Source organism: Erithacus rubecula (genome assembly GCF_903797595.1).
Source record: "Erithacus rubecula genome assembly, chromosome: 2".
NCBI classification, from domain to species: Eukaryota; Metazoa; Chordata; class Aves; order Passeriformes; family Muscicapidae; genus Erithacus; species Erithacus rubecula.
The window spans coordinates 79375587-79400350 of record NC_136685.1 but is presented as its reverse complement, the minus strand read 5'-3'; the positions used below and the strand labels follow the sequence as shown (position 1 = coordinate 79400350).

Genomic DNA, 24764 nt, shown 5'->3' with positions numbered 1-24764 from the left:
CATCCAGATGGCTCACGTTCTCACCTCACTGCTGCAGTCCACAAGATGTTACTGAACACGGTGAACCAAAGTGTTCTCAGGTACTCATCCTCTTTCCTCTGCTCCACCCTCTGCTGAGGCAGTGACTGCAGGTCCACCTGTTGAGCTACCTGAGACCATCCTAAACAGAAGGCAGATTCTTAACCTTTGCAAGAGCAGGAATGATGCAGCCATGAACTCAGTGGTCTGTATTACCCTGAGTCACCTCCCAGACATCCAGGACACATCCTGCATGCTCCTTTCCAGTCTGGACAGATGACTGGCACGTGAGACATCCATCTCCATGGATGATGAAGAAATTACACCACTGCCAGAGTTCTTCATCCTGGACCCCAAAGCACATCACAAAAGATGCAATGGTATCAAGATACCCCATGAAGTGATGAGCACTGTCAGAGCTAAGCAGCTTTTTGTTCATCGTCTGGGATGGCAAGGTCTGGCTGAGCCATCACTGGCAGCGAGTTACATACACACAAGTCCAGCTGCAAACACCACGTCCGTTACCAGAAAGGGCAGGCTCACAGCAATAGTTTCACCTTGGCTTGTAAATCCCACCAGGAGATTGTATCTATTCATGCCTGTACAGTGCCCAGCTCATGGGACTTGGCTCCTGACAGGAGAGGCAGGGCTGGGACCATCACCACGCTGCTTGGCATCAGGCTGGGAAGGAACCCAGGAGTCCTGCCCCTTGGTCCTGCCCGTCACACCACCCTCTTCTCAATAAGCAGGAACTCAGGCTGAGCTCCACACAAGGATTCTGGTGCCTACCTCCCATTCATTCCAATGGGTTTTAGGTACCTAGATGCTTTTGGAGGCTCTGGGCCCAAATCAGAGTCTAGCTGGTAGGTTGCTGATACCCTCTAGCCTCCAGAGGCAATGCTGGAGAAACTGCTACACAATGGAAGAAAACCAGGATGCAAGGCAGAAGGAGAAGGCAAAGGAAATCAAGGTCAGAATTAAATTCTTTAATACAAAAAAAAGTTTGTTTGTCGTCGTCGTTGTTGTTTTAAGATATATCTGTAATTTCTTTGTTTAAAAATAAATATGTACTAAGGAATATCTTGAAAAAATTCACTAGACACAATATGTAGTGTTAATATCTTTTTTCCCCGCAATTATTACAGATAAACAGTAGCACCAATAAATAAAATGATAACAAATATTAAAATTAAAAAGGAGAGAGATTCAAGATGTAGAATTTTCTATTTTTTCCTGTTTCTTCTTTTTACATATATAAAAAAATCGTAGTGTCTATTTAATCCGAATCACACATATACATAAACATATATATATATACAAACACATAGCCAAATATATATATAGTATGTAGATGTATATCTAACCGTTGTCTCAATAGGAATGTGTAGGGGTAGGTGTTAGAGAAATTAATTAAATAACTGCCCATAACATGCTACTGACTCTGCCAACAATTGGGGAGAGATGGGATGGGACAACAGGAAGGTTAAATTTATACACAACCAGTACAAAAAAAAAAAAAAAAAAAAAAAAAAAAGAAAAAAAAGAAAAAAAAAAAAGGAGGTACGACTTATAAATAGTTGAAATTAAATATTAACAAAGAATACTGAAAAATCCCTACTCTTTAATTAAATTATCTGTTTAATTTCTAATTTAAAAAGGGATATTAAATAAGTATATAAAACACTTTCTCTTCCCTCCCCCGATCGGAAGCCTCTGTCTTGCACACGATGCAGCATGAGTATTCTACATTGCAGATGCAAGCACCCACCCGTGTGTTTTCTCTCCTTCTGAAAGCCATCAGTCGGATGGGGAGATCCTAGTGGTTAGTAGTCGCTTGTTGTGAGTCTGTTTTTAGACTGTCTTGTCTTTTTGGAAGCTTTCCGTGTTGTACATTATCAGGCGTTGAAAATTCAATTGCAGATGATGTTTGGCAGCATTCTGACACAGACCGAGTACCTTTTTGATTATTATTATTATTAATAATAATTTTAATCACAGAACTAGATTATATATATCCACATAGATGTACAAACACACTTTCAGGGGTGTGTGTGTGTGCGCGCGTGTGTAAGGTGGGTTTCACGTTCACCACAGCCTACACTGCAGATACACACATAGCCAAGAACCTCACGACACAGCTAAGGGACTCCAGCTGTCTTCACATTTGATTCCCCAGCCCAAGACATGGAAAAGGGGCCTGATATTTACAGTACGTCATTTAAAAAAAAAATCTTGACGTTCTTAAGGGTCATTCACACTGGGCACGCAAACTGAAGGCAGCAAAAGTTGCTTTCTTTTCCCCCCCCTTCAATCTTGGCATACATATATATTATTTTTTTATATATATATATGTATAAAAATAAATATATATATATAAAAAAGAGAGAAAGACATTCACATACATACATACATACATACACACACACAAATGCATACATTCACATACATACACACACACCCCCACTACTGTGTATATACTTTTGATTAATATCCCTTTCCAGAAATGTTCCATAAGCATCTTGGATGCTCTTGAGTGGCAGCTCTGTGCATGAAGAAAGCAGACAGTGCTGAATAACTGTGTGGCTATGCACCGGTCCCCATTCTTGCTTCAGCACACTGTAGACCTTGTGTCCTTCTGCAGCCACCAAGGGCGGGAAATCTAGACTTCTGTGATAATTCCTTGAACAGAAAGTCAGTGCGCATCAGCTGCCCACCATCCTTAAGAGAAGCCAGCATGTCTCTCTGGCAAAGGTTCTACAGTGAATAAAGTCAACGCAAAATGTACACTGACATTCCATGTCCCAGCAAGGCAGGCAGGTTATGAGACGAGTAAGGGCGAAGGTTGGGGGAAGAGAGGGGAGGAGGAATCCTTGATCACGGAGATGGCCATTTCCTTGGCCTTTGACCCATCGCACCCTAGGATGCCGCTCTTTGGAACTCCCTGCCCATCCTCTCCATCACCTCTCCTCCCTGTCCCAGGCAAGGAGAAGGTGGTTTGTGGTACAGCACACTCTACAGAGAAACAGCGGAGGCCGCACAAGTCAGTTAGAGTTAAGAAGTTTACACCCAGCGCTTCTACTCAAGTCCAGTCTTAGCTTGTTTCTTATGCCCCAAGTAGCCCGCTTGTGTCCACAGCAGTCGAGTATTATCCAGTGAAGACACCAATAACATTAGCAATGTTAAAAAAAATAATCAGTATATATATATATATATATATATATTATATATATATGTGTGTGTGTGTGTGGTTAAGATATACATATATGTATATATAGATGTGGTTAAAATATATATACATATATATATATGTATATGCATGTATACACACATATATATGTATGCATGGGAAAACCCATCAAATACACCCCTATAAGTCTTCCTGGCTCCGTTATTTAGCAGCATAAAAGAAAAATAAAATAAAAGAGTTCAAAACCCAAAGGTGAATTCTGTGCGGCGGGTGCCTTGGGGAATGTTCCTTCCGGAGTCCATCGTCCGTACTGAAAGTGCTGTGCTCTACCGATCCTTCATTTTTAGGGTTCATTTGGATTAGTGTTTTGTTTGTTTTATTCTGTCCAGGTGAGAAATCAGGCTCCAGAAACAGGGCTGTTTCCCCTTCTTTTCCGCTGCTCACCGTCTCGGTTTTTCACATCTGTCAAAGAGGAGAAGTAAGGAAAGAAAAGAGAACGGGGTTAATGTTTGTGATGGGGGTGCAGCTAGGGCAGGGAAGGGAAGGAAGGGTGGTGGCTAATGTGTTTAAGAGCACATGGTGTTAAGACATGGCATGACGTCACTGGTGGGGTGAAGTGCTGTGCAGATGGGGCAAATCAGCTGGGAATATCAACCCCAAAACGAGTCAATGAATTCTATTCCCCCAGGCTCACCTAGACAGAGCAGGGGGGATACTCAAACAAATAAATTTTGGAGCAGAATCGGTGGCTTCTTCACAGATAAACAGAGTGTCTTGTTTGCATCTTTGCACACCATACACACAAATACACACAAGCACAGAAAAACAAGGCTAAGCAATGCATGCAGAGACACACCCTCGCCCTCCACCTAGTCTCTTATTTGGGTTGGAAGCAGTGCAGAAAACAAGCCTCATGCAGGCAAGAAGGTGAAAAGTAAGTGCTTTTCATTCCATTAGCTGTTGTGAGTGGGGGTTAGCACCAGAGAACACCAGTGGCTGAAGAAGCAGCAGGAGAAATGAGAATTTACCCTCCCCTGTAGGTCCCCATTCTAATTCTACAAGAAAGAGCAGGAGGAATTCAGCTTAACCAGCTTTTTATCAGGGAACTGATAAGCTAACTACTCTTATGACTCCTTCCCATTCTTCTGGCCAACACATCGCCTCTGGAAACCTCCCTTAGTGACAATTATCCCATCACAGAGAGGGACTAGTAAGTGAAACTAGCAAACCCCTTCTGCAGTCATGATTTCTCTGGAGTATTTTTTGTTTTTCATTGCATTTGTTACTATTTCTCACCCTTCAAACTCTGTGAGGTAATTATCAGTTACTCTGGACTTTGGGAAAAGGAGCAGGGGGGAAAAGGCCAACATTAAGTCTGGTCTCAGACTTCAGGGGTTTTGCTCGCTAGGAGAAGTTTAAGTCTGGAAGTTGCTCTATTCTGGCCTCTCCATCAATTACTTTCCCACTGAAATTACAGCACCCTAGAAAAATTCTCTGTATACACAACAATTTCCACCATGCTGGCAGTGCCAATGCCTCTCTGGCTTGGACACAAAGAATTTTCACACCCAAAGGAAGCACTTGCAACTTGTATCAGCCTTAGCCACCTAGCCAAAGGATGTCTCCTCTTTTCAAGACATAGCCACAGAGGACCCTGGATCTCTCTTCCCTTGTATTCTCCCCTTGAGCCACTGCCACTGAAATACTGCAGGAACAGGAACAATCTCCAAGATCTCTGTGAAAGGGATCCAAGTTCAGAGTCACAGCCAAGTGCTAATTAGCAACCCCTTTTCTATGTCTGCCTCTACACAGGCAGGATGATCCCACACCAGAGGTGCACACATGGCTTGTGCAAGTCAAGACACCCCACTGAGTTCACTGAAGTGCTCAGGTGAGAACCAGGAATTGGTTTCTTTATGTGTCTGTGCCACAGATGGTGTGTGACAGCACTCAGATGACACATGTACAGCTAACTGTGAACTAACACTAACCCCCCAGTGACTTCACGTCTCCCACCTCACACCTGAAATACGCACCTCTGCCTTCACACCTAGGGTCAGACTTAAATCTGCTGTATTCCATTCACAGTCCTGAGTGCAGCCTCCCAAACCACAACTCTGGACAGGACATGGACAGGGAACTGTGAGCACAGTATAAGAGGACAGGGTACTCTCCCTGGCTTTTAGAAGAACAAAGAGGCAAAGGAGAATCTAGGCTCAGCCTTGAGGGAGGCTCCTAGTGGCTTTCCTCATTCTCCACACAGCAGAGCATAAAAGGGCTTAGAAGACAGGGGTGGTCAAATCCTAGTCAGTTAAGGATTTGTCTTTGTCCAACAGTATGCTCAGAGCTGCGTACAGGTAAGAGTAAGGTACAGAGGGATACAGACCCTCCCCCTGCCTACCTCAGCAACATGAACTCCATTATCCTATCCTATGGTAAAGAACACCTCAGATACAAAGGGCCTGTCTCTGCGAGCCATCCCCATCCAAGTCCTGAGAGCACACCTGAAACGCACAGCTGCCCTCGGACACGGGGAAACCGTCCTCACCCCAGTTAGTCCCTCTGCTCTCTGGCCCACGTGGGACAGAGAAAAGAAGTAATCAAATAGAACTGGTGCCAGAAGTCAGCAGGAAGCAAGCTCCCCCCCTCTTTCTCTTTCTCTCTCTCTTTGTGTGTTTCATCCTTCAGGACACAAACCTGCAAGTGCGCTCGTTTAACTCAAGCTGCCTCGACTTGCAACGTGAGTCTGTGAATTTGCAGGAACATTTACAGGTCTGGGGATCTTGTACAAACAAGTGCTTTCTCCTCTCTGAGCAAGGCTCACAGTGACTGCAAAAAGGCAAAAGGAAAGATGTCTAAGCTACAGCGCTTCAGCAGAAAGAAAATACACATGCAACACCCTGAACATCAAAGCAATCCCCTTGCCCCCTCCCGCAGCCCCCATGCTGCCCACTAGAGTGCCATGGGCTGATGGATCTTCCAGCAGCACCTCGACAGCCCCGGGACAGCAACCCCTTGCATTAGCGCAGAGAAAGAAAACAGGCCTTCTGCACAGTATTCACAAATGCTGCATTGGATCCATCGGCTCAGGCCAGAGGGAGGAAGAAGGGGAAAGCAAGGATGGGAAGGTGAGAGGCCCCAGCCAGCTACTGACACATCAGTGAAAAGAGTTATCTGAAGTGGACTATTTGAGTAGAAAGAGGTCAGTGGCTAAACAAGTTAAATACACAGGGTCTTTCCTCCCCTGGAAAGCAGCTGGGCTCCAGCATCACATGCTGACCCCTGCAACCAGCACTGTCCTCCTTTCTGTAAGTGCCATCCCAAACTTGAAACCTAGGAGTCTCCTATGGAGGGGCCATGAATTTACAATGCAGAATTTTGTGAACCACCATGAGAGAAGCAGAGCGAAAGAGACAGGGAGAGACAAGCCACCAAATCCAGCAGAAAGAGAGAAGAAAAAAAACCAAAGACAACAGAGAGCCCACCCCAGCTCCCCAGCACCCCCTCTCTGGCTTCCCACTGTCCCACCTCTCCTCTCCACGTGTGACTCCACCAGACACACACACACATGTGCACACGCACACACACACACACACACATGCATGGCAGATGCCAGCCTGCTGTCACCAGTCATCATAGCAGTGAGGGCACAAGACAAGTGGTGGAAAGCAGATGACAGAGTTGCAACTGAAAGGCGTGAAGAGGTGCAGGGTACTTGTCCACCCACCACACTCTTGTGCCTTGGGACAATGGCCACCAGTGATTATTAGAGAGCCAAGCAAGCTAAAGCCACCTTCCCTGAGACAGCCTTAGTGCCAGAGCAGTGCCACCACCAGTGCTACCCCTGCAGGATCTGCAGCCCACCAGTGACTGGGAGGGGAGGGTGAGATTTGAGCGAGCAGCAAGCAGGCAGATTGGTTTGGGAGAGGGAGGGAAGAGAGTCTACAAGCAGAGGACACAAACGTACAAGCTGAGTGGTTTGTACCGGCCTTTCTTGCGCTTTCTCTTTTGACCCTTCCCCCTTCCTCGCTTTGATTTTCTGGAAAAAAAACAAAAAAAAAAAAAAAAAAAGAAAGAGAGAGAGGGGGAAAGAAAGGGAGAGATAGAGAGAAAACGGAAGAAAATGCAAGGAAGAAGAGAAAAAAAATACAGCCATGTGCCTTGCTGGGAGGGGAGAAGCACATGAGGCAGGGCTGGAGGGTAAATCCCAGGGCCGAAGCACAGATCTCCACCTGGCACACACATTCACCGGCTCCGGCACTCCTGTCAGCTCCGCCACCAGCCTGCCCACAGCCAAGCCAACACCAGGGAACTCAGCAGAGACCACCCCCTGCAAGGCTGCTGCGAGCAGAGGCACATCTGCTGGAGCCTCAGAGGGGCACCTGTCCCCTCCAGGGAGGGGCAGTGGGAAAGGGGCAGGGGGTGGGAGGGAGAAGGAACAGAAAGCTTTGTGAAAGCATCACGCCACCGCGGTGAGTGCAGACAACCATTCCAGGCGACAAGCACAGGCGCACAATGACTGACAAACGGCAAACTGAGTGAAAGGGCTCTCTTCAGGGAAGAGGAAACCACTCTGACCTGATGCACTGCCCAGCACTGGGCCTAGGAGGGGACAGCTCAGTTCCAATAGCTCTGCTGCAGGGCGGGTGGCAATCCTGCCTTGGGGTGGGAGCACTCCACAGACAAGGGAAGAGATTGATCTACACAGCACTGTTGTGTGGGAGAGGGCTATCCAACCTGAAGGCTCTATTCATCCACCTCACCTCCTGCCTGTGGTTCAGAGGACTCCAGGAGACCTTACTGGGATGTCTGTAACATCTCCTTTGGCAGCCTCCATTCTGAGTACTGAAGAGTAAAGAGGGGAAGAGGATGGCCTGACCTAGTTATTTTACCGAGGAGATAAACAGCAAGCAGTTCTGCTTTCAGTTCTTCCATCCCTTCCCTCCTGTCACCTTTCACGTGGATCTGCCAGACAAGCAGATGGAGCCAAGGCACTGACTCCATTCCAAAAAATTCACCAATTGCCTCTGATTCTTGGGCCTGAGCTGAGCAGGCAAGGGCTAGGACATGCAGTCCTGGACACTAACCATGGATCCCTATGGGCCATTAAGAGCACAGGGAGCGAGGGAGGCTGGAGCCTGTACTGCTCCTTGAGCCACATTAGCACAGGAGCAAAGGAGAGACATGCAAGGAGAAGGCCCTAGGCAAAGCACCAGGGCTTGTCAGGCAAATGAGTCCCAGCTCTGAGGCAGTTCAGCAAAGGCTCCCTCGTTCCCTGATGCAGCCCACCTCGGGAGAGAGCTGTCAAAGGGAAGTGGAGGGACAGAAGAGAAAGCACCATAGGTGTCTCCTAGGCCCTGTTCAAGTCGTCTCACTGGAACGAGTGTCAGAGCATCAGCTCAATCCCGGCTCTGCCCTACATGTCAGGCAGGAGTCACAGGGACACGGTGAGGGGAAGAAAATCAACCTGAAGGGAGGAGAGGGGTACCAATATAACAAGACTTTCAATCCAGCACAAATCAAAGCACACCAGTCTCTCCCATCCCTTCCCTTCCTTCCCTGGGGAGTGCAGAACCAGCAAAGAGCAGGCAAGGTGCTGTTAGAAGAGGAAAGTGAATGCAACACAGTCCGAGCTGGCTGCTACACCCACACCCCATCCTCACCAGAGCTCACACAGACCAAACTCGCACACCTTCAAACTACAGAGCCACACAGACCGACCGTCCCCGACACGGCCCTGTGCAGAGAGGACTGTAGGCTGCACGCAGTCCGATGCAGCCAGGAGCACATTTCCAGGGGGAGGAGGAGAGGCTGGAAGGCAGCTACAAACATACAACCACCAGGAGAGGGGTGAAAGAAGCTTTCTCTCTCCTGTTTGCTCCCTCTGTCTCAGATTCAGCCTCATCTCCAAATACTCACTCCTTCCTCTCCGACTCTGCACCTCTGAATGGCAGAGCTGCTTTCCCAGTCATGTGCAGTCCAGCTGATCCTCTCGCTCAGAGAGATCATTCTTTCTTTTCAACCTTTTTTCATATTTTATGCTCATCCCTGCAACTACTGCAGGATTAGAGCTTATTTTTCTACCTTCCACAACCTTTTTACTTTAGGGACGAAGTAAAGGGAAGGTTGTGACTTAACCTCCTTCAGGCCACCAAAGCAAATCCATCAGATTCAAAAACCTCCTCATGAAAGCCTTCACCAAGATCCAGCTAGGATATCCACCTCCCTTTACACCCTCCCAGGTCCCCACCCAACCAAAACCAGCGTCACATCCTGCATGGCATCAGTCCTGCCTCCACCAGGCCTCTACTTCCACCTCTCCCTGTAGCCAGCAGAGCTCCTACCAAAGCTGCTGTGAAAGAAGCCAGCAAGTACTCACTCAAGCAGCAGGAAAAAAATTATTAATAAAGAAAGGCAGCAATTTGCAGTAACCAGAAACACCCCAGGAAGAGGGAAGGGGAGAATGGGGCTGCACCTTGAATCCATTCCAGCAGGACAGACACGACGGGACTTCCCTGACTCGGGAAAAAGCATTAGGAATGACTGCCATGGCCATGGGTCATGCAAGGTCCATGTCTGGGGTATGAAGGAAGGACCATCAGATCTGGGTTTCTGTGACCACCTGGAATGGATTCAGAGCATCGCCCCATGCAGTACCATATGCCATTTCCAAAAACACCTTCTTAAAGTGAGATATCCAACCAAAGAAAAGGGCAAGGGGCAGTGGGGAGAGGAAATGCCAACCAACCACCAAAAGACAAAGGAGGAAAGGCTTGTCACTTACTTTTCTTGTTTGTTTTTGACATCTTTCTTTGGTCTGTGGGAAAAGACAGAACAAAGGCCTCATTAGAAGAGAGTTCATCACATATACTTCTGGTATTATCCCCACTTCCCACCAAGTCCAGGGAAGGACATGTACAGGTAGCGTTGCAGCATGCCCATAGCACAGGTTAAGTAGTCCGTCTCAAAGTGGTTTTGCTCTCCTGCTGTGACCCTTGCTTTGTGGCTAGTGCCAAAAGCTTCCAAGATGCAGGCTAGCACTGCCCACCTGTGATAGCCAGAGATGGAAGAGCCCTGACAGCAGAGGGCTTCTTTTCCCAGGCTCAGCCATCCCACTGCAAACCAATCAAGGAGGCTGCAGAAGCGTCTGAACAAGAGACCCAACCCAATGGCAGAAAAAAGGCTCAGAGTAAGTTTATTGCAAGAGGAACCAGTGCTGCTCCATTCTCACCTGCAGTCACATTTACTGTGCTGTAAGAAGCTCATGTGTGATATATGCTGACTCTGATGGGGTTTAATTCTCATGATCTGGAATGAAAGAAACAGAGAGTCACTGCCTGTTCACTCTTCCTATTCACAGCTCCAAATCAGGCTGCTGTGCATCAAAGCACTGACAGCCCAGGTGCTCCTGGGAAGAACGGGGCAGAGTTCGAGTGAGCTCTGAGGCCCCGTTCTCCCAGTCAGGGAAGGCCTTTGATCACAAGCGAGCAGCAACACCAGACTTGTGCCAAAGCCCTGTTTGCTCGTGCATGCCCAGTGCCAGCACCAGTGGACTGCCTTGGAGACAGGCATGGGAGAGGGTGCACCACCACAGCGAGGTTCTCAGTCAGCCCTACCTGGCTGATGCTGGACAGACAGCAGCTAAACATCCAGCCTGCTTGTGCAAAAGCCAGGGCTTCAGTCTCACACAAAGGTCTCAATGAAAAATTCCAAATCCAGCTCCTTTTCCTTAAGCTGCCCTTCCTTCCCAGCTGACATCTCACTTTCTCAGTAACTTGACACACAAAATAAATCTGGACATCTGTGTTTAAAATAGACCTGCAAAGCCAGACACCACCCAGACCCCAGCCCCAGGTATCTCCAGGGAAGTTATTCAGAAGCTATGGAATATTGTCACATTCTCTTAACCCAGAACATGGCTGGAAAACTAGCTCTAGAGATCTGCTTAATTGCTTCTGACCCTTTACAGGCATGCAGGCATACCAGTCAAGAACTGTAATTCAGCAAGGAATGGTAGGAAGAAAACTACCCCTAGCTACACCAGGCTAGTATGCTCTGCCCCAGGCTGGAGCCTGCAAGTGAAAAGCAGTATGGGGAACCATGAAAGAGCACAGGCAGGCTCTCCAACAGAGTTCAAACATAGCCCATATTTCAAGTAAAAGGACCTGTTGGTTAATCACTTAGCACTGCACATCTCTCATTGATATTAAAAAGTGACAGCAACATTTGCAGTGGCTATTCAAGAGGCTAAGGGACAAAAGGAGGTGACAGAGCTATGGGCTATGGGTAATGGGGACCAACATGATTTTTGACAAGAGCTGGGATCCAGTATAACAGACAAGGACAGTAACTAAGCTCTCTGAAGCAATTTGCATCCTCCCCCATAGGCCCAGCTTTTGCTATGATGGCTACCTGTGTCTCTTCCAAGAAATAAATTCAGCAGCCTCCAAACAAAGGAGGAAGATGCCCAGAGGCAGAAAAGCTTTTCCAGCTGACACAGAAGCAGTTTGTTTCTTAGAGCCCCTTTAACCTCTGCTTTGCCAGGGTAGTTAAAGACCCAAATTCCCTGCTCTGTTGGTAGAGGCTGACCTCACATGCCCTTCAGGAGAGAGTACTGACAGGTTCTCCCCTTCTGCCCTACTCAACTGCCTTCAGAACAACAGCTGTGTGTGGAGTTAAAGTGGAGCATGGGCCCAAGGAGTATCTTCTTTGGGAACTTGGAGATAACACCATCAGAAATGCTCCTTTGCATTCTCTAAGCACAAAGTGCTCCTTTGCAGAAACGCTCCTTTGTATGCTCCTACCTACTGTACTTGGGCAAGAGCCAAAAAACTGACTTTCCTCTTAGCCTTAAATAGACATAGGCAACTCATCTTTTAACCCTGCATGGTGTAACACGGAGCACCAGAGTCAGAAGAGAGGTTCCCTGGGATAGGTTGTACTTCCTCTGAATTAGCTGGGAGCTGGGACTTGGGGTGGCTGTGATGGCTGACTTGCTTCCTTCCAACCAAGCATGGCAGTTGCAAACTGGACCCTCACCTCCATGGTGACGTTGTACACATCCACAGGGACACATTCTAGGCCCTCATCGCCGCAGCAACCCGCACATCTCATCAGAGGCACACAGGATGGCTTGAATATGTACTCCACCTCATCAGGGTACTCCTGGAAAATGTCCACCAGGGTCTCAATAGTCCTGCAGAAGCTGCGCTCGTAGACTTCCAGGAATTTGATAACTAAAAGAGGAATGGAGGGAATAAGTTAATGCAAACTTAACTCAAGAATGTCTAGTGCTTCACCCCTTAAAGTGAGCCAGACAGTTGCAACACGACTACCCTATGCTCTTCACTAACAGTTTTGCAGGCCTAAATCCTTTGTCTGTGCTCTACATACACACACATCAAGGGGAAAGCGAAAAAGACAATCTCTTCCTACAGCTGCTTCAGGGCAAAGGCAAGATAGACAAGAGAGCCTCACTGTTTGCCACCCTGGCAGCATGATACATGCCACAGGTAACTCTTCCCCAAACCTCTTCTCTGCTATTCCCCATACTCCTGGTATGCTGCCACTAAGAATATCAGCTCAGCCAAAAAAAATTGAAGCTGCAGCAGATAATCTGTGCTCTGGATTAAGGCCCTTCACTGGTTTGCCCTTTACTCCCTTTCAAAACAGCCAGTGGACGCCCCAGTGGCTTTTAAAGCCAGAAGCATCCTTTGTACAGACCTCAGAACACAGACACTTCTAAGAGCAAGGAGAGGCTCTGAACTATGGAGCTATGCATCTTCACCCTTCCTGTCATCTACCTCCTTTGGCCATGCAGAACATCCACCTCAGAAGGTCACCAAGGAACCATGACAGCATCCACTACAAGTCACAGCCTTCATGTCTCCACATTGACCACTTTTCCAGACCAAGGAACCAAGCCACCCACTGAAAGGTTCAAAGTAGGCTCACAGCACCCCCAGGATTAACCAGACTATATATTTGGCTACTGAACCACAATGAGACAGTGTGGGAGGGGGAACAGGGTGGATCTGCCATTATCCCATGCCTTCCCTACGAATGGAGCAAACACTGACTGCTTGTGATCTGCACTGATTTCACAAGTATTTCTCAATGTTTCCCAGTCTCTTGCCAAAGCTTCATTTTGCTGCTTGGTCAAGGGTTGGAGAGATTTAGAGAGATGAGAGATAGTATAGATAAATACACACACACACACACACACACACACACACACAAACCCCAGGTGCTAGTATAGTACTGCAAACAGAGAGTATCTGGAGCCCTCCAGGCCTCCTAGCTCTAGCACCACAATGGCAACAAGGGATGTCACATGAAGCAGAGGATAAGAGTACACACAAGGAGATAGTACCTGCCCCATGCTGTAATGCACTATAATGATCCACCTGTACTGTATGCAGAGTCCTCCAGCATCAAGGTTGATAACTCAGAGTGATAAGAGCAAATTGCTTGCATCATGGAAAATAATGGTCTCCAGTAAGCGTTTCTAAAGTGCCCTGAACTTGTGACAAACTGGCATAAAGGTTACTTTGCCACAAAAATGCAAAAGCTGCAGGGCTTGGAGCTCACAGCCCGCAGTTAATTGTTGAAAGTTAATTCTAGGTCATGCAGGACTGACAGTACCATAGTGCTGAAGTGCTGAGAGCGGGTACAAGAGGGGAGGAGCTTCCATCCAAGGAGTTTGAAGTGTCAGAGAGCGTGAGCAGCTATTAAAAGAGAAAGTGCCTTGTGAAAGGGAAATGTAGCCTGGCAGGCATGGACCGCTTGTCGGTATTCCTTGTGTAGAGGACAACATGTATCTGTTCCTTGTTCCTTCCCGTCCTCTTCCCTCCCCTAACTGCCTTATGTCTCCTGTCTGTTCTCCTATCTTGTCTGTGACTACCTCCTTCTCCTCCTTCTTCCTGTTCCCCTTTGGAGTGACCTCAGTCACCGCCTGTGTTCCAACAAGTTGAACAATTTAACATGTGGGAAATTCTGCGGGCACAAAGATAGTCGCTGAAGTGCACTGTTGATTATTCACACTGTGCCAGACACAGGATCTGAGAACTCTGGCAGTAAAGGCATAGTTCAGGATAAAAATGCTTCCCTGCCTACGTCAAGGGGAGGGACAGAAAGTAAGAGGGAGGGAACACAGCAGTTACCTGTGCAGATCAAGTGGTGCTCGCCACACCAGTCTGGAGCATAAAGCAGGCAGAAACCGAAACAGAATAGAAAAGTGAAGTGAAACTGACATCTGCCATGCTTTCCTAAATGTTTGCACTATCCAGGCATTTGGATTACACCAGAGAATCCAGATTACAGATTGGCCCCAGAACAGCACAATCAACTTCTTTTGCAGGGACTTTACTTTCACAGCTGCACCCTGGCAACCATACTTGAGATCTGGGAGATTTAACAAGACTAAATCCTTCACAGGAAGAATTTGTGAGTTTCTACCTTTACTTTAACACATCATGGTTTTTCAAAGTCTGAATCAGCTTCTGAAAAGGAACCAGGGAATCTTTCCCCAGCTGCCAGTCAGAAAATCCTGCCACAAAAGGCACGTTGCCTTATTTTGCTGGACACAGAGCATTCACACAGAGACTGCGCAATGCTCTGTAGTTCATTTGCACAGTCACCACCCAAACCAAACTGGAGCACATGACTGAGGTACAGTCAACCTTACAGCAAAGCCCTGCCCCTTCTACCATACCTACATTTACTCCTATGTACTGGGAGTTGCATTCCATGCTTTGCTGGGCTGACTCTGCCTGTGTTTCCTTTCCATTGGCTGTGTCACAAATGGAAGAAGGTCTCTTTCATGGGGAAGCACAGGAAGGTCACCGAAGGACTAATACCACTAGGTCTGTTCCCTTCCTGCAATCTGGGCTTCAGCCCACGTTAAAAGTTAATCCCACAATTAAGTCACTCTCCTACCCTGCAAAACACCTCCAGATTTGAGTCAGAGGTTCTTTGCTGTGAATGGAGGGGGAAGTAAGGTTAAAATGCAGACAGGACCCAAATTAACTCTTCAAGGCATAAATTCAAATTTGGAGCAGTTGAGTGAGAACATGCTGGACTAGAAAAGGAGAAAGTCTATGATCGTTTTGTCTCCCTCCCCATCAAGGGCTTAGCAGCAATACAGACACACTGTTATTTTGAAAATAAAAGTGCAGCCACAAGTGCTGGTGGTTTCCTTTATTTATACCAGAAAATCTTTTCCCGTGAAACAAAGAGTGTTTGTCTGACTCCTCTACAACTTCCTGCGCCACAAAACATGTGGAAACCTCTCTTGAGCACAAAAGGGTAGGGGCTGAAGCTAAAATAACAGTCTCCAACCAGAGTAAGTCCATCCAAAATAAAAACTCGTGACAGCTTTTCAGAGAAAGCATTAAATGGCCAAAGACACAAATCCACCTTTCAGCACAAGGAACTACAGGACCATCCTTGGGTAACAGAGGCCCACCACCATCTCCTCTTCACAGAGGAGAAATTGAGCTATAGAGAGGACCTCTAAGGTCAAACCACGGGACAGAAGTACAGCCAGGAGGGTAATGCCAGGAGTCCTGACCTTTAGTTCACAGATGTATCTACATCACAGAACCTGAAATATCACCAGGACAATAACACCAAAATCTCACCACTTACACTGCCAGACCAACTTCTCCTGCAATCCCATCACTTCTTGTGACAGAAGTTAATTCTGTTTGATTCTTTCCCTCCCCAGGAGGGATTAGTTGGACACAACAAATGGCACAGATGAGGACACTAGCTCTTTTCTACCAACAGCAGAGAACTGGTTACCAAAATAAGCCTCACAGCAGGCTCCATCTTGATCCCTCTGGAGTCACTGAACCTTCTTCTGTTGACTTCAGCAGGAGCAAGGGTCAAGCACAGCAAGGGCGGCAGCCTGCCAGCAAATCAGAAATTTTGCCCGTGCAAAACGGACACCTATCCCAAGCACAGCCTGCCACAAACCTCTGGCAACACACATGGAGTCTGTCACACCAATAAAGTTACAGAAATTGAAACTGACTGCTACAGGGGAAAAAAAAAGAAAAAAAGCCAATCTGGACCCACACTGCTGGAGCCCTCTGCTGACCTCCGGCTGAATAACGCTGAAGGTCACAGCCCGTGGGGACCCTAAGACGTCTGCCAGACCCTGCCATGCAACAAGTGATCTGCTCTGCTATGCAGGCAAAGAGAGAACACGGTCAGGATGGTCTTAAAGCAGCTGATGATCACCTCAGCCTGAAGGCTCCAAAGTCCACAGTCCTTTTATCCCACAGCTGAACTGGGGACTGCAGAGAGAAGCCAACCTCATGACACGCACAGGGCTTCAGCCAGGGAACTCGCAGGAGGCGTCTCTGACTAACCCAGGGGCTGACTGCCCTTTCAGTCTACATTTACTTGCATGAACCAACGAGGCAGGGGACACTGTCACAACCTGGCCTTTGGGCGCCACAAAAAAACACAAGATCACAGCAGCGGCAGAGGCACCACCTTGTTTCCTCGCCAGGCAAAGGTCCTGTGCATACTGGACCACCACGAACCAGTTACTAGAACCTATCACTTCACAGCGCTGTTCCCTGAATCTGCAAAGTCTGCTAGCCCAAACCAGAAAAAAAAAAGGTGTATTTTTCAAGCCTGGCTCTTTTCAGTGCTTAGCAATCTCCTGACTGCGGGGGGACTTGGGACTGCAGGGAAGCATGAGCCCAGAAAATCATCCTGGACTGCCCCTTTCTCCTTCTCCTCCTCAGAGAGCTGCTCCGGCCTTTGTTCGGGGATCAGCCCCGGCCACCCAGCCGGGCATCACCAGCGCCGCCGGGAAAGAGGCGGGCAGCAAAATTTGACAAATCCCTTCCTACAGCACTGTGGCGAATCCCCAGCAAACTGCTCGCCGCTGCTCAGCTCTTTGTGTGCGCCCGTGTGTGTGTAGATATACATATAAATATATATATATATATATAAATGAGCGTGCGTATGTGCCCCAGCGCACGCACGCAGTTTCCCTCTGAGTTGTGGTGAGCCAGGGGCGGGCTGGGCCAGCCCTGCTGCCCGCCCTGGCACCGCGGCCGCTCCGGAGCCCGGCCCCGCGGCCACCCCCGGCCCCACGGCCACCCCCGGCCCCACGGCCAGCCCCGGCCCAAGGGCCACCCCTGGCCCGGGGCGGCGGCGCCGCGGCCTCCACCAAGGGCTGATGGCGGCGGCGCCTCCCGCCGGCACCCCCGGGCCCGCTCCCCGGGAGGTGGCGGTGTTGCCCTCCCGCGGCTCCGGGGGCTCCTTCCCCCCCAGCCCCCGGCCGTCCCCGCCCGCCGGGAAGCCGCCCAGCGCTTACCTTCATTGGGTTTCCGCTCCCCATCCCCCAGAGCAGGCGCAGCCTTCGACAACTGCAAAGACAACAGAAAATCAGTCACAAGGCGGAACCGTGGCGCGGTCCCGGGGCGCGGAGGGTCCCGGGCAGGGCCCCCGGGGGTCCCGGTCCCGCCGCCCCGGCGGGAGGGGGCGCCCCCGAGGCGGAGCCGCTCCCCGGCGGGCACAGAGGGACCTTTTGTTTCCCGGGAGAGCCGAGAGGGGCACGGGGGGAACGGCCCCGGCTGGGGACGGGGCTGGCAGGGCGCCGTGCCGAGCCCGAGAGAGGCCCCAAAGGGAGACACGGGGAGCTGCTGTCCGGCACCGCGGGCGAACACCGGGAGCAAACGCGAGCCCGGCGGAGAAAAGTAACGGGGTGACCTGCTGCTGCTGCTGCCGCCGACACGAGCGGTGGACCCGGGCACCGCTTCTCCCCGTAAAGGTGAATGTGGCCCGGGAGGGCAGAGCGGGGAGCAGGGCTGCCAGGTACGGAAGGGCATCGCTCCCCTCTCAATGTCACACACGGCCCGTCACCCAGCAGTGGTGCCCACGGAGGTGTCGGCATCCGCCCGGGTGTCAGGGCGATTAACAGTGACAGCACCACTTTGCCGACGGACGCCGCCAAACCGCCCGGGCTTTGCTCCTCTGCTGGCAGGGAGGGCGACGCGCGCCCTCTCCCAGTGGTCCCAGATCCCAGCCCCTGCGTGGATCCCATGCCCGCGCTCCACAGCCTCCCCTGGGCCACAACCGAGAAGGCTGCAAGCTCTGCGGTCACTCCTGTTGCCTTTTGGGACTAGGGACATTTCCAACGCACTGAAGCAGGCAGGAGTGGTGACAGGTAACCCACTCCCAAAGTGGTATGAAGAAATATTACACCACTTTGCTAAGGAAGTCTTTTTAATTCCAGGTGAAACAAGAACGCGACTCTTCCTGCTCTTCGTGAGGGCTTTAGCTCTGACGTAACTTTCCAGCCAAGTCAGGCTTCCCCCTGCTGTTCTGTTCTGAACCAAAATGGAAAAGGCCCAGCTTTCTTCACTTCTCTCAGGTATGTTGCCACCTGTGTGATGCCATCCAGCCCAGAACCTGCAGCCTTTCAGCAGAGGCCCATAAGAAGCATGGGGAACCATACAAAATACTGCTTTGTCAGCAATACGCTGTGTTCAGGCTTAGAAAAAGGCCCTCTGATCTTGCAGCTGAAGACAGGACTGAATTCAGGCCAAGTTCACCCCAAGCTCACAACAGGAATCTGCCACCTATGATCTTCTAAGCAGTCCTGTGCACAGTGCAGCACCACCATCCAAGCAGCCAAAACTGCCAGCTTTTAAAAGGAGGGGGCAAGAGAGCCAGCTAGAAGCCCCTCTCCCAGACATTCCTTTGTGTCTGTGCACAGTTCCCTTTGTCTAAGGTCCCCCTGACTGAACTTGTTTCTCATTTCAACTGTAAGTTTTCTATACCTGGGCATAACTTCCCAGCCCAGACCTGAGCTGCCCCATGTGTTGATCTGTTTCTTCTCTGGGGAGGAGGGGGCTGTGTGCCCAGATTCAGTGCTGTCACAGCATTTTAAAAAGCAGGTTCCTAGAAACAGTTTTCATTCCTGAAGTGTGAAGGTCACTGCAACAGCACAAACAAAATGGAGGCAGCAGAGGCTGCAGGAGCCTTCCAAAGCCTCTCAGTGCCTGACAATGTATGGGTAAAAAGAAAACCGCATCAAGGGCAAAAAAGCCTCAATCTGCTATGGCACAGGAAGAGGATCATGAGCCAAGTTTATTCAAGCCACAACACCCCCAAGACTTTTAACAGAGGGATTTCTGGTTCACACACAAATGACCATGACACACTGAGCAAAATTAGCTGGGAGACACCTTGAGGATCATTTTTACCCATTCTCTAAGCAAAACTACCCAGCCAGCTGCCAAGCCCACTGCCTCCTCACATGCAAGCACACAGGCTGCACAAGTGATGAGAGGCAGAAGCAAGCCACAGGCTTTTGCTACTCACCTGTAGCTAGCCAGCAGCTCGCCTTGCCCCTGATGTAGTGGAGCAGGAGCCAGAACACTCTCGCAGTGCTCACCTGGACCCAGGATGTGATCTGACCCCAAAGATGGGAAACAAGATCATTGCAAAGTGGGCAAAGAGCTTCTGAGCTTTCCCAAGGGAGCTCTAAACAGAAACTAGAAAGGTTTCCCAGAACTATCAGTAACACACTTTCTGCTCACTATTCCAAGAAACTTTTCTGCCCTTTCAGCAGTGCCTTTCACCTGTGCCTAGTGCCCTCAAAGCATGTCCACTAGGACAGCAGGTGAGGCAGGGCCTTGTGCCTCACTTCAAAACAGTCTGCTGCATATCAGACATGGGGAACCAAAAACATTCCTCAGGACAAGCAGGCCAACTGTGCCCTTCGGTAGGAGCCTGAAGGTCATGCTCTCCTCTGCTGGCTTTTGGCATTACCCAACAGTTCTGCAACACAATTTCCTTCCAATAGATTTTCAACATTTCACAGTAGTGTGGAAGCAACCCCTGGCCCGGCCTTGAGAGCAGGATAAATGAGCCCAGGAATGGGGCTGAACAGATGAAGCTCCTTTCTGTGTTTTTTGCAGGTTGTAGCTAAATGCACATTCCTCTCCACATGGGGTAAAACCTTCCCTAACAAATAAACCCACTTTACACCATCCATATGTCTGTACCTTCCTTGTCCCCCTTCTGCCCCAGGCCCTGTCCAAAGCAAGCTTTTCTCTGAAGGGAGAGAAAAGGTTAATCAAGTCATTCCTCTCTAACCATCACCCCCCTTACCACCACCACCAGCACTCTTTCTCTCCATTCCCCTCCCCCTAATCTGTGCAGCCTCATTAAAAGAGCTTTGTAACTGTTTAGGACTGGAACAAACAATCCATCCACTTTGAGAGGGACTCTGGGACAGGAGTTAAGGCACTTTTCGTCTTAGGCACTAGAAATTCTCAGCGTTTTCTGCTTAGGAGAGGGGGGGGAATGGGACTCACTGCACTCCTTCTCCATTGTACATGCAGACAGAGGTCAGTAATCCTGCAAGCTGCTAGCACAGCCAAGGCACCTCTGACAGAACAGACAGGAGAATGGATTTGGGGTTACTCAGGAATCAGGGAGCCCCTCAGAAGTCTCTCTCCCCTGCTCCCAAAGGAGTGCTCCTCTTTCCAGCCCATCCTCAGAGCACAGGAACGGTTCTGGGAAAGGTGACCTGCTGTGTCCCAGCTGCCTAAGGGCTGTGGAAGCAGGTTCTGGTGGCTCCCCATCGTGGCGTGGTGCAGAGGCACAGCAAAGGCAGGCAGCCTGGTGGGTGTGCGATCATTAACAGTCTAGTCACAGGCTTGTTCTCCGTCCCTCAGTGTCTGATCGCTGCCTCTTCCCTATGGCAATACAGCTGGCACAGCCAGGTCCCTCTGCTGATCAGGACAGGAGGGGAAGAGCTCCCAGACCATCATCAGGAGTGACCAGTCACCAGGCTGGCAGCAAGACTCGTAGCTGAAGGAAGATGGGGAATAACGACCTGTCCCCCTTGCTCTAGGAAAGGGAGGACTGGAAGCGGACAACAATGCAACTTCTCTAATCCTGCGGTTCGTGACGGCTGTGCACACTGCTCAGCACAATCAGCTGGGAAGGTGGCAGTGAGAAAGCGCCTTTCCTTCCCTCGCCTGCATGGAAAGGCTATCACCACCAGTGGAGGCAGACACCTGTGGCATCAGTGCTGCCCAGACAACACCATGAAAAAATTTCCCACCATCCATGTCTTGCTGCAGGAGCAACCGTAACAACTACCTCAGTAAGGAGTCATTCCCCTGAAACTTCACCAGAGGAGCACCGTGATTCCTTCATCCCACTCCTTCACTTCCAGGAAAGCTGCCTGACACACACTGGACCCTACTTCCCCAGCTGAGACTCTGTCGGGGCTTTTATTTAATGCTCTCTAATGCGCCTGGCTACCTAGATAGATTAGCCTGACAGCCAGATAAATATTATCACCAAAGCACAAACCCTAGTCCCGTGTGAGGAGTCATGCCTTCTGCCATGTTCAGAGTCATCATCAAGCTGCCTACGTGAGATCTGCTGGTATTTCCAACGTTCCCATCACCGTGGTGCCCGGACAACCAACGGACAAATAAGGACAGAACTGAAGGGCAGATCTGAACGTCGATCTGCTTGAGCACTTATATAGCCCACATCACCCAGGTACCTGAACATCTGTCCATCTCTGTCTGTCCCTTTAACATCTTCCCCCAAACTCCTGTTATCTTCCCTACCATTTTTTCCATCATTCTACTGTTTTCTCATCTGCACCATCCTCCAGCCTAGGAGAAAAAGAAGCATGAGGCTTTTATGCAGCTCCTGAGGACAGACAGATCTCGACTCTACCTGATCCGCCGTTTCCTCTTCTGGGGAAGAGGAAGGGGAGGGGAAAAGGAACAAGGGGAGGGTTAAAGGGTGTTATCACTGGACACCAATACAGAGTTGACTATTCTGTAGGTGGGGAACAGATGCTACTGTACAAGTTTACTGAGGAGCTGGGAGGCAAAGAAACTCCTATTCTGGGTGAGAGCAGAAAAACTCCTGGAGAGCAGAAACAATTGTCCCAGCAGCCAAATCTGGCAGGAAGGCAGCGAGGAGCTGCTCTGTGCCACACTCAGTGCTTCTCAGTTCCCATCGAGCACAGCCGAGCACAGCCTAATGTGCGGCTGTCACTGGATAAAGTAGAGATATAACAGGCTAGAAACAAAGCGTGCAGTGCTTGCATGACTTCAGTTACAGCTGAAATGGCTCCTAATTGGGGAGTTGCCTTCCAGCATCGGTGCTGAACAAACAATGTGAATAACTGATTAGTTTGCAAGCGACGTTTATTTCCACGATTGTGGGAGATGATCTGGCCGGCACTCTCTCCAAGTGCCGAGCAGAAATGGCAGGGCAGAACTAACCTGTTATAACCTTTAAAACGTAATCCATGCCTGCCTCGCGAACAGCCACTTTCACGTGGGCACTCTGTCTAAACCCCTTAATATCTCTTGGCAACACAGCCCTCTTGACTCTTTAGAAAACAGATTTATAGGACAGGTTTGCAAAGAAAGCTGCCCTTCTTTTTTCTTTAAAAAGATGAAAGGAGGAAGAGTTGGTTTCTAATTCCTCAAGAATGACAATGAGGTATAAGTGACTGAAGAGGAAAAGAAAAATCCTTGGTTTTGTAATCTAGGTTCAGGAAATCTATATTTTGATTTTTTTTTTCCCCCCCAATCTGGAAGAAATCCTGGATCCATTTTGTCCTCTTTGATCTCTTATTTGTTTTTCCAGCTAGGCATTTTGAACTCCAGTCGGCGGCACGAACCCGAGCTGGGACCCAAGGCAAATATCGCCGAAACAGCCTTTTGCAATGTCAGGAGACCCGAGGCTGATGCAAGAAGGCAGCGCGCTGCCTCCCTGCCCCGCGCCCCGCCGACCGCAGCGCCCCGGCCCCGGCGGGAGCGCACGGCTCATGTGCGCGGGCACTCGGCACGGCGCTGCCGCTGCCCCGGGGCCCCGCGGAGCTCCGGGCAGCGCTGTCCCCGCTGCAGCACCGCACGCACACGTGTCTGTGCTGCGGGCACCCTCCCGCACCCGGCGCCAGCGCCGCGGCCGCACCGCACCGAGCAGGGGGGGGGAAGGGGGGGGAGGGGGGGGGGGGGGGGCACGCGAGAAAACAAAAAAAAAAAAAAATAGGGGGGAAAAAGTATTTTCGGCCGTCTGCCTTCCCTCCCGCTCCGCTACGCGGGGCACAAAAGCCCCCGTCCCGCCGCTTACCTCCGCGCTCTGCAGATAGAGCAGCGCCGCCAGCCCCCAGCGGATCCAAGTGAGCAGAAAGTTCATGGTTGCCGGCGCACGCCGCGAAGCGGGGCCCGCCGTGCTCCGCCTCGCCGCCGCCGCCCCGCCGCCGCCGCCGCCCCGCCGAGCTCTAGCCCGCGCCTCCTCCGTGCCCGCCGCCGCCTCCTGGGGTGCCGCCGGCCGGGCGCTGCGAAGGGTTGCGGGGAAAGGGGGGCTCCTCTTCGGGGTCTCCGGTTTCACCCCTCCATATGCCCGGCTCTCCGCCGGCCCCCGCTGCTGCTTTCCGTGGGCGCTCCGCCGGGCCGAGCGCAGGCTCCGCGGCCGCCCTGCCGCCGCCCGGCCCCCGCCGCCGGGTAGTCCGAGCTCCACAGCGGCGCCCGTCCGCGGCGCTCTCCCCGCGTCGGGGCAGGCAGGCACCCGCGCCGCGCTCGCTCGGTTTCTCGCACTCACGGCAAAGTTTGCGCGGAAACTTTCAATGCATCTCTTTTCCTGCGCCCCCTCTTCGCGGCGGCTGCCTCCGGCGGCTCCCCGAGCCGGGGTCGCCTCCCCGGGGGGAAAAGGGGACTGATTCCGCCGCCGCTCGGCCCGACCCCTCTCCGCAAATCGGGGTGGTGGTGGCGGAAAGGACGAACAGAGCGTTTTCCTCCTGTCCTTTCTGTTACTGTCTCTCCCTCTCTCTGTCCGCCGCTTAAAAAAAAAATCAGAATAGTAATAGACGAAAAAAAAAAAAAAAAAAAAAAGACAAAAATCCAAGCTGGATAGAGAGGGAGGGAACTGGGGCGTGGGAAGGCTCTGCAGGAAAGGGAGGAAAAAAAAAATCCCAGCGGATCAAAGTATAGGTGGGGAAAAAATAAATTAAACGAGAGGATAAAGCGAGGCGGCAAGCTAACAGCAGGTCCCGGTGCCCGGGGAGGGCTGCTCCCGCGGCGCGCTGTCCCCCGCCGGCGCGGCGTGCGCTCCTCGCCCCCGGCGCGGCGGCAGCCCCGCTCCGCGCACTCCAGCGGCGGCTCCGCGTAGCGCCCGCTCCCCGCGCAGCGCCCGCCCCACCGCCCGCCGCTCGTCAGCACTCTGCAACTGATCGCAGCGGCCACGGGGAGAGACGCTTCGGCAAGTCCCACCTCCTCGGCGATGGCCCGGCCTTCTCCCCGCCCTCCCTCCCAAGCTGGCCGTAGCCCCGCGGTTCTGCTCGCCGGGGCTGGAGCCCCGCGGATCGCGCGTTTCGAACCCGGATCCCTGCCCTGCTTTCTCGCCGCGCTTTCTGCCGTGCCGATGGATACACGTTTGGGTCAAAATTCACTTTGCCCGTGGGAATTATTCCAAAGTCCAGCAGAGCCATTTAGGGAGAGGGGCGGCGGGGGACAAATTGTAATCACAGCCGTCATCTGACCAG

At 50.8% G+C, this 24764-nt stretch overlaps 1 protein-coding gene across 8 annotated transcripts; it reads right to left on the bottom strand.

Annotated features, from left to right (window-relative positions):
- Nucleotides 1–983: 983 nt before the first annotated feature.
- VEGFA (vascular endothelial growth factor A) lies at nt 984–24428 on the bottom strand. Of its 8 annotated transcripts, XM_079297764.1 has the most exons (9): nt 23354–24428; nt 17544–17595; nt 12245–12441; nt 10437–10513; nt 9990–10022; nt 9681–9827; nt 7173–7244; nt 5903–6034; nt 984–3667 (listed from the first exon to the last, which is right to left on the bottom strand). In XM_079297764.1, the coding sequence occupies exons 1-9, from the start codon at nt 23417–23419 to the stop codon at nt 3646–3648; spliced, it is 798 nt and encodes a 265-aa protein (XP_079153890.1). In that variant the 5' UTR covers nt 23420–24428; the 3' UTR covers nt 984–3645. The 8 variants fall into 8 exon arrangements, with proteins under 8 accessions (XP_079153890.1, XP_079153887.1, XP_079153888.1 ...); XM_079297761.1 differs by lacking the exon at nt 5903–6034 and having other exon boundaries at nt 23354–24107; XM_079297762.1 differs by lacking the exon at nt 9681–9827 and having other exon boundaries at nt 23354–24095.
- Nucleotides 24429–24764: the final 336 nt, after the last annotated feature.

Excerpts from the sequence above, each read along its gene's own strand:
- VEGFA (XM_079297764.1), bottom strand. The coding sequence starts at position 23,419 with ATGAACTTTCTGCTCACTTGGATCCGCTGGGGGCTGGCGGCGCTGCTC. Across the intron at positions 17,596-23,353 it reads TCTATCTGCAGAGCGCGGAG|TTGTCGAAGGCTGCGCCTGC; the intron begins GTAAGCGGCGGG and ends TTGTCTTTGCAG. Across the intron at positions 6,035-7,172 it reads CGGTACAAACCACTCAGCTT|TCACTGTGAGCCTTGCTCAG; the intron begins GTACGTTTGTGT and ends GCCTTTTTGCAG.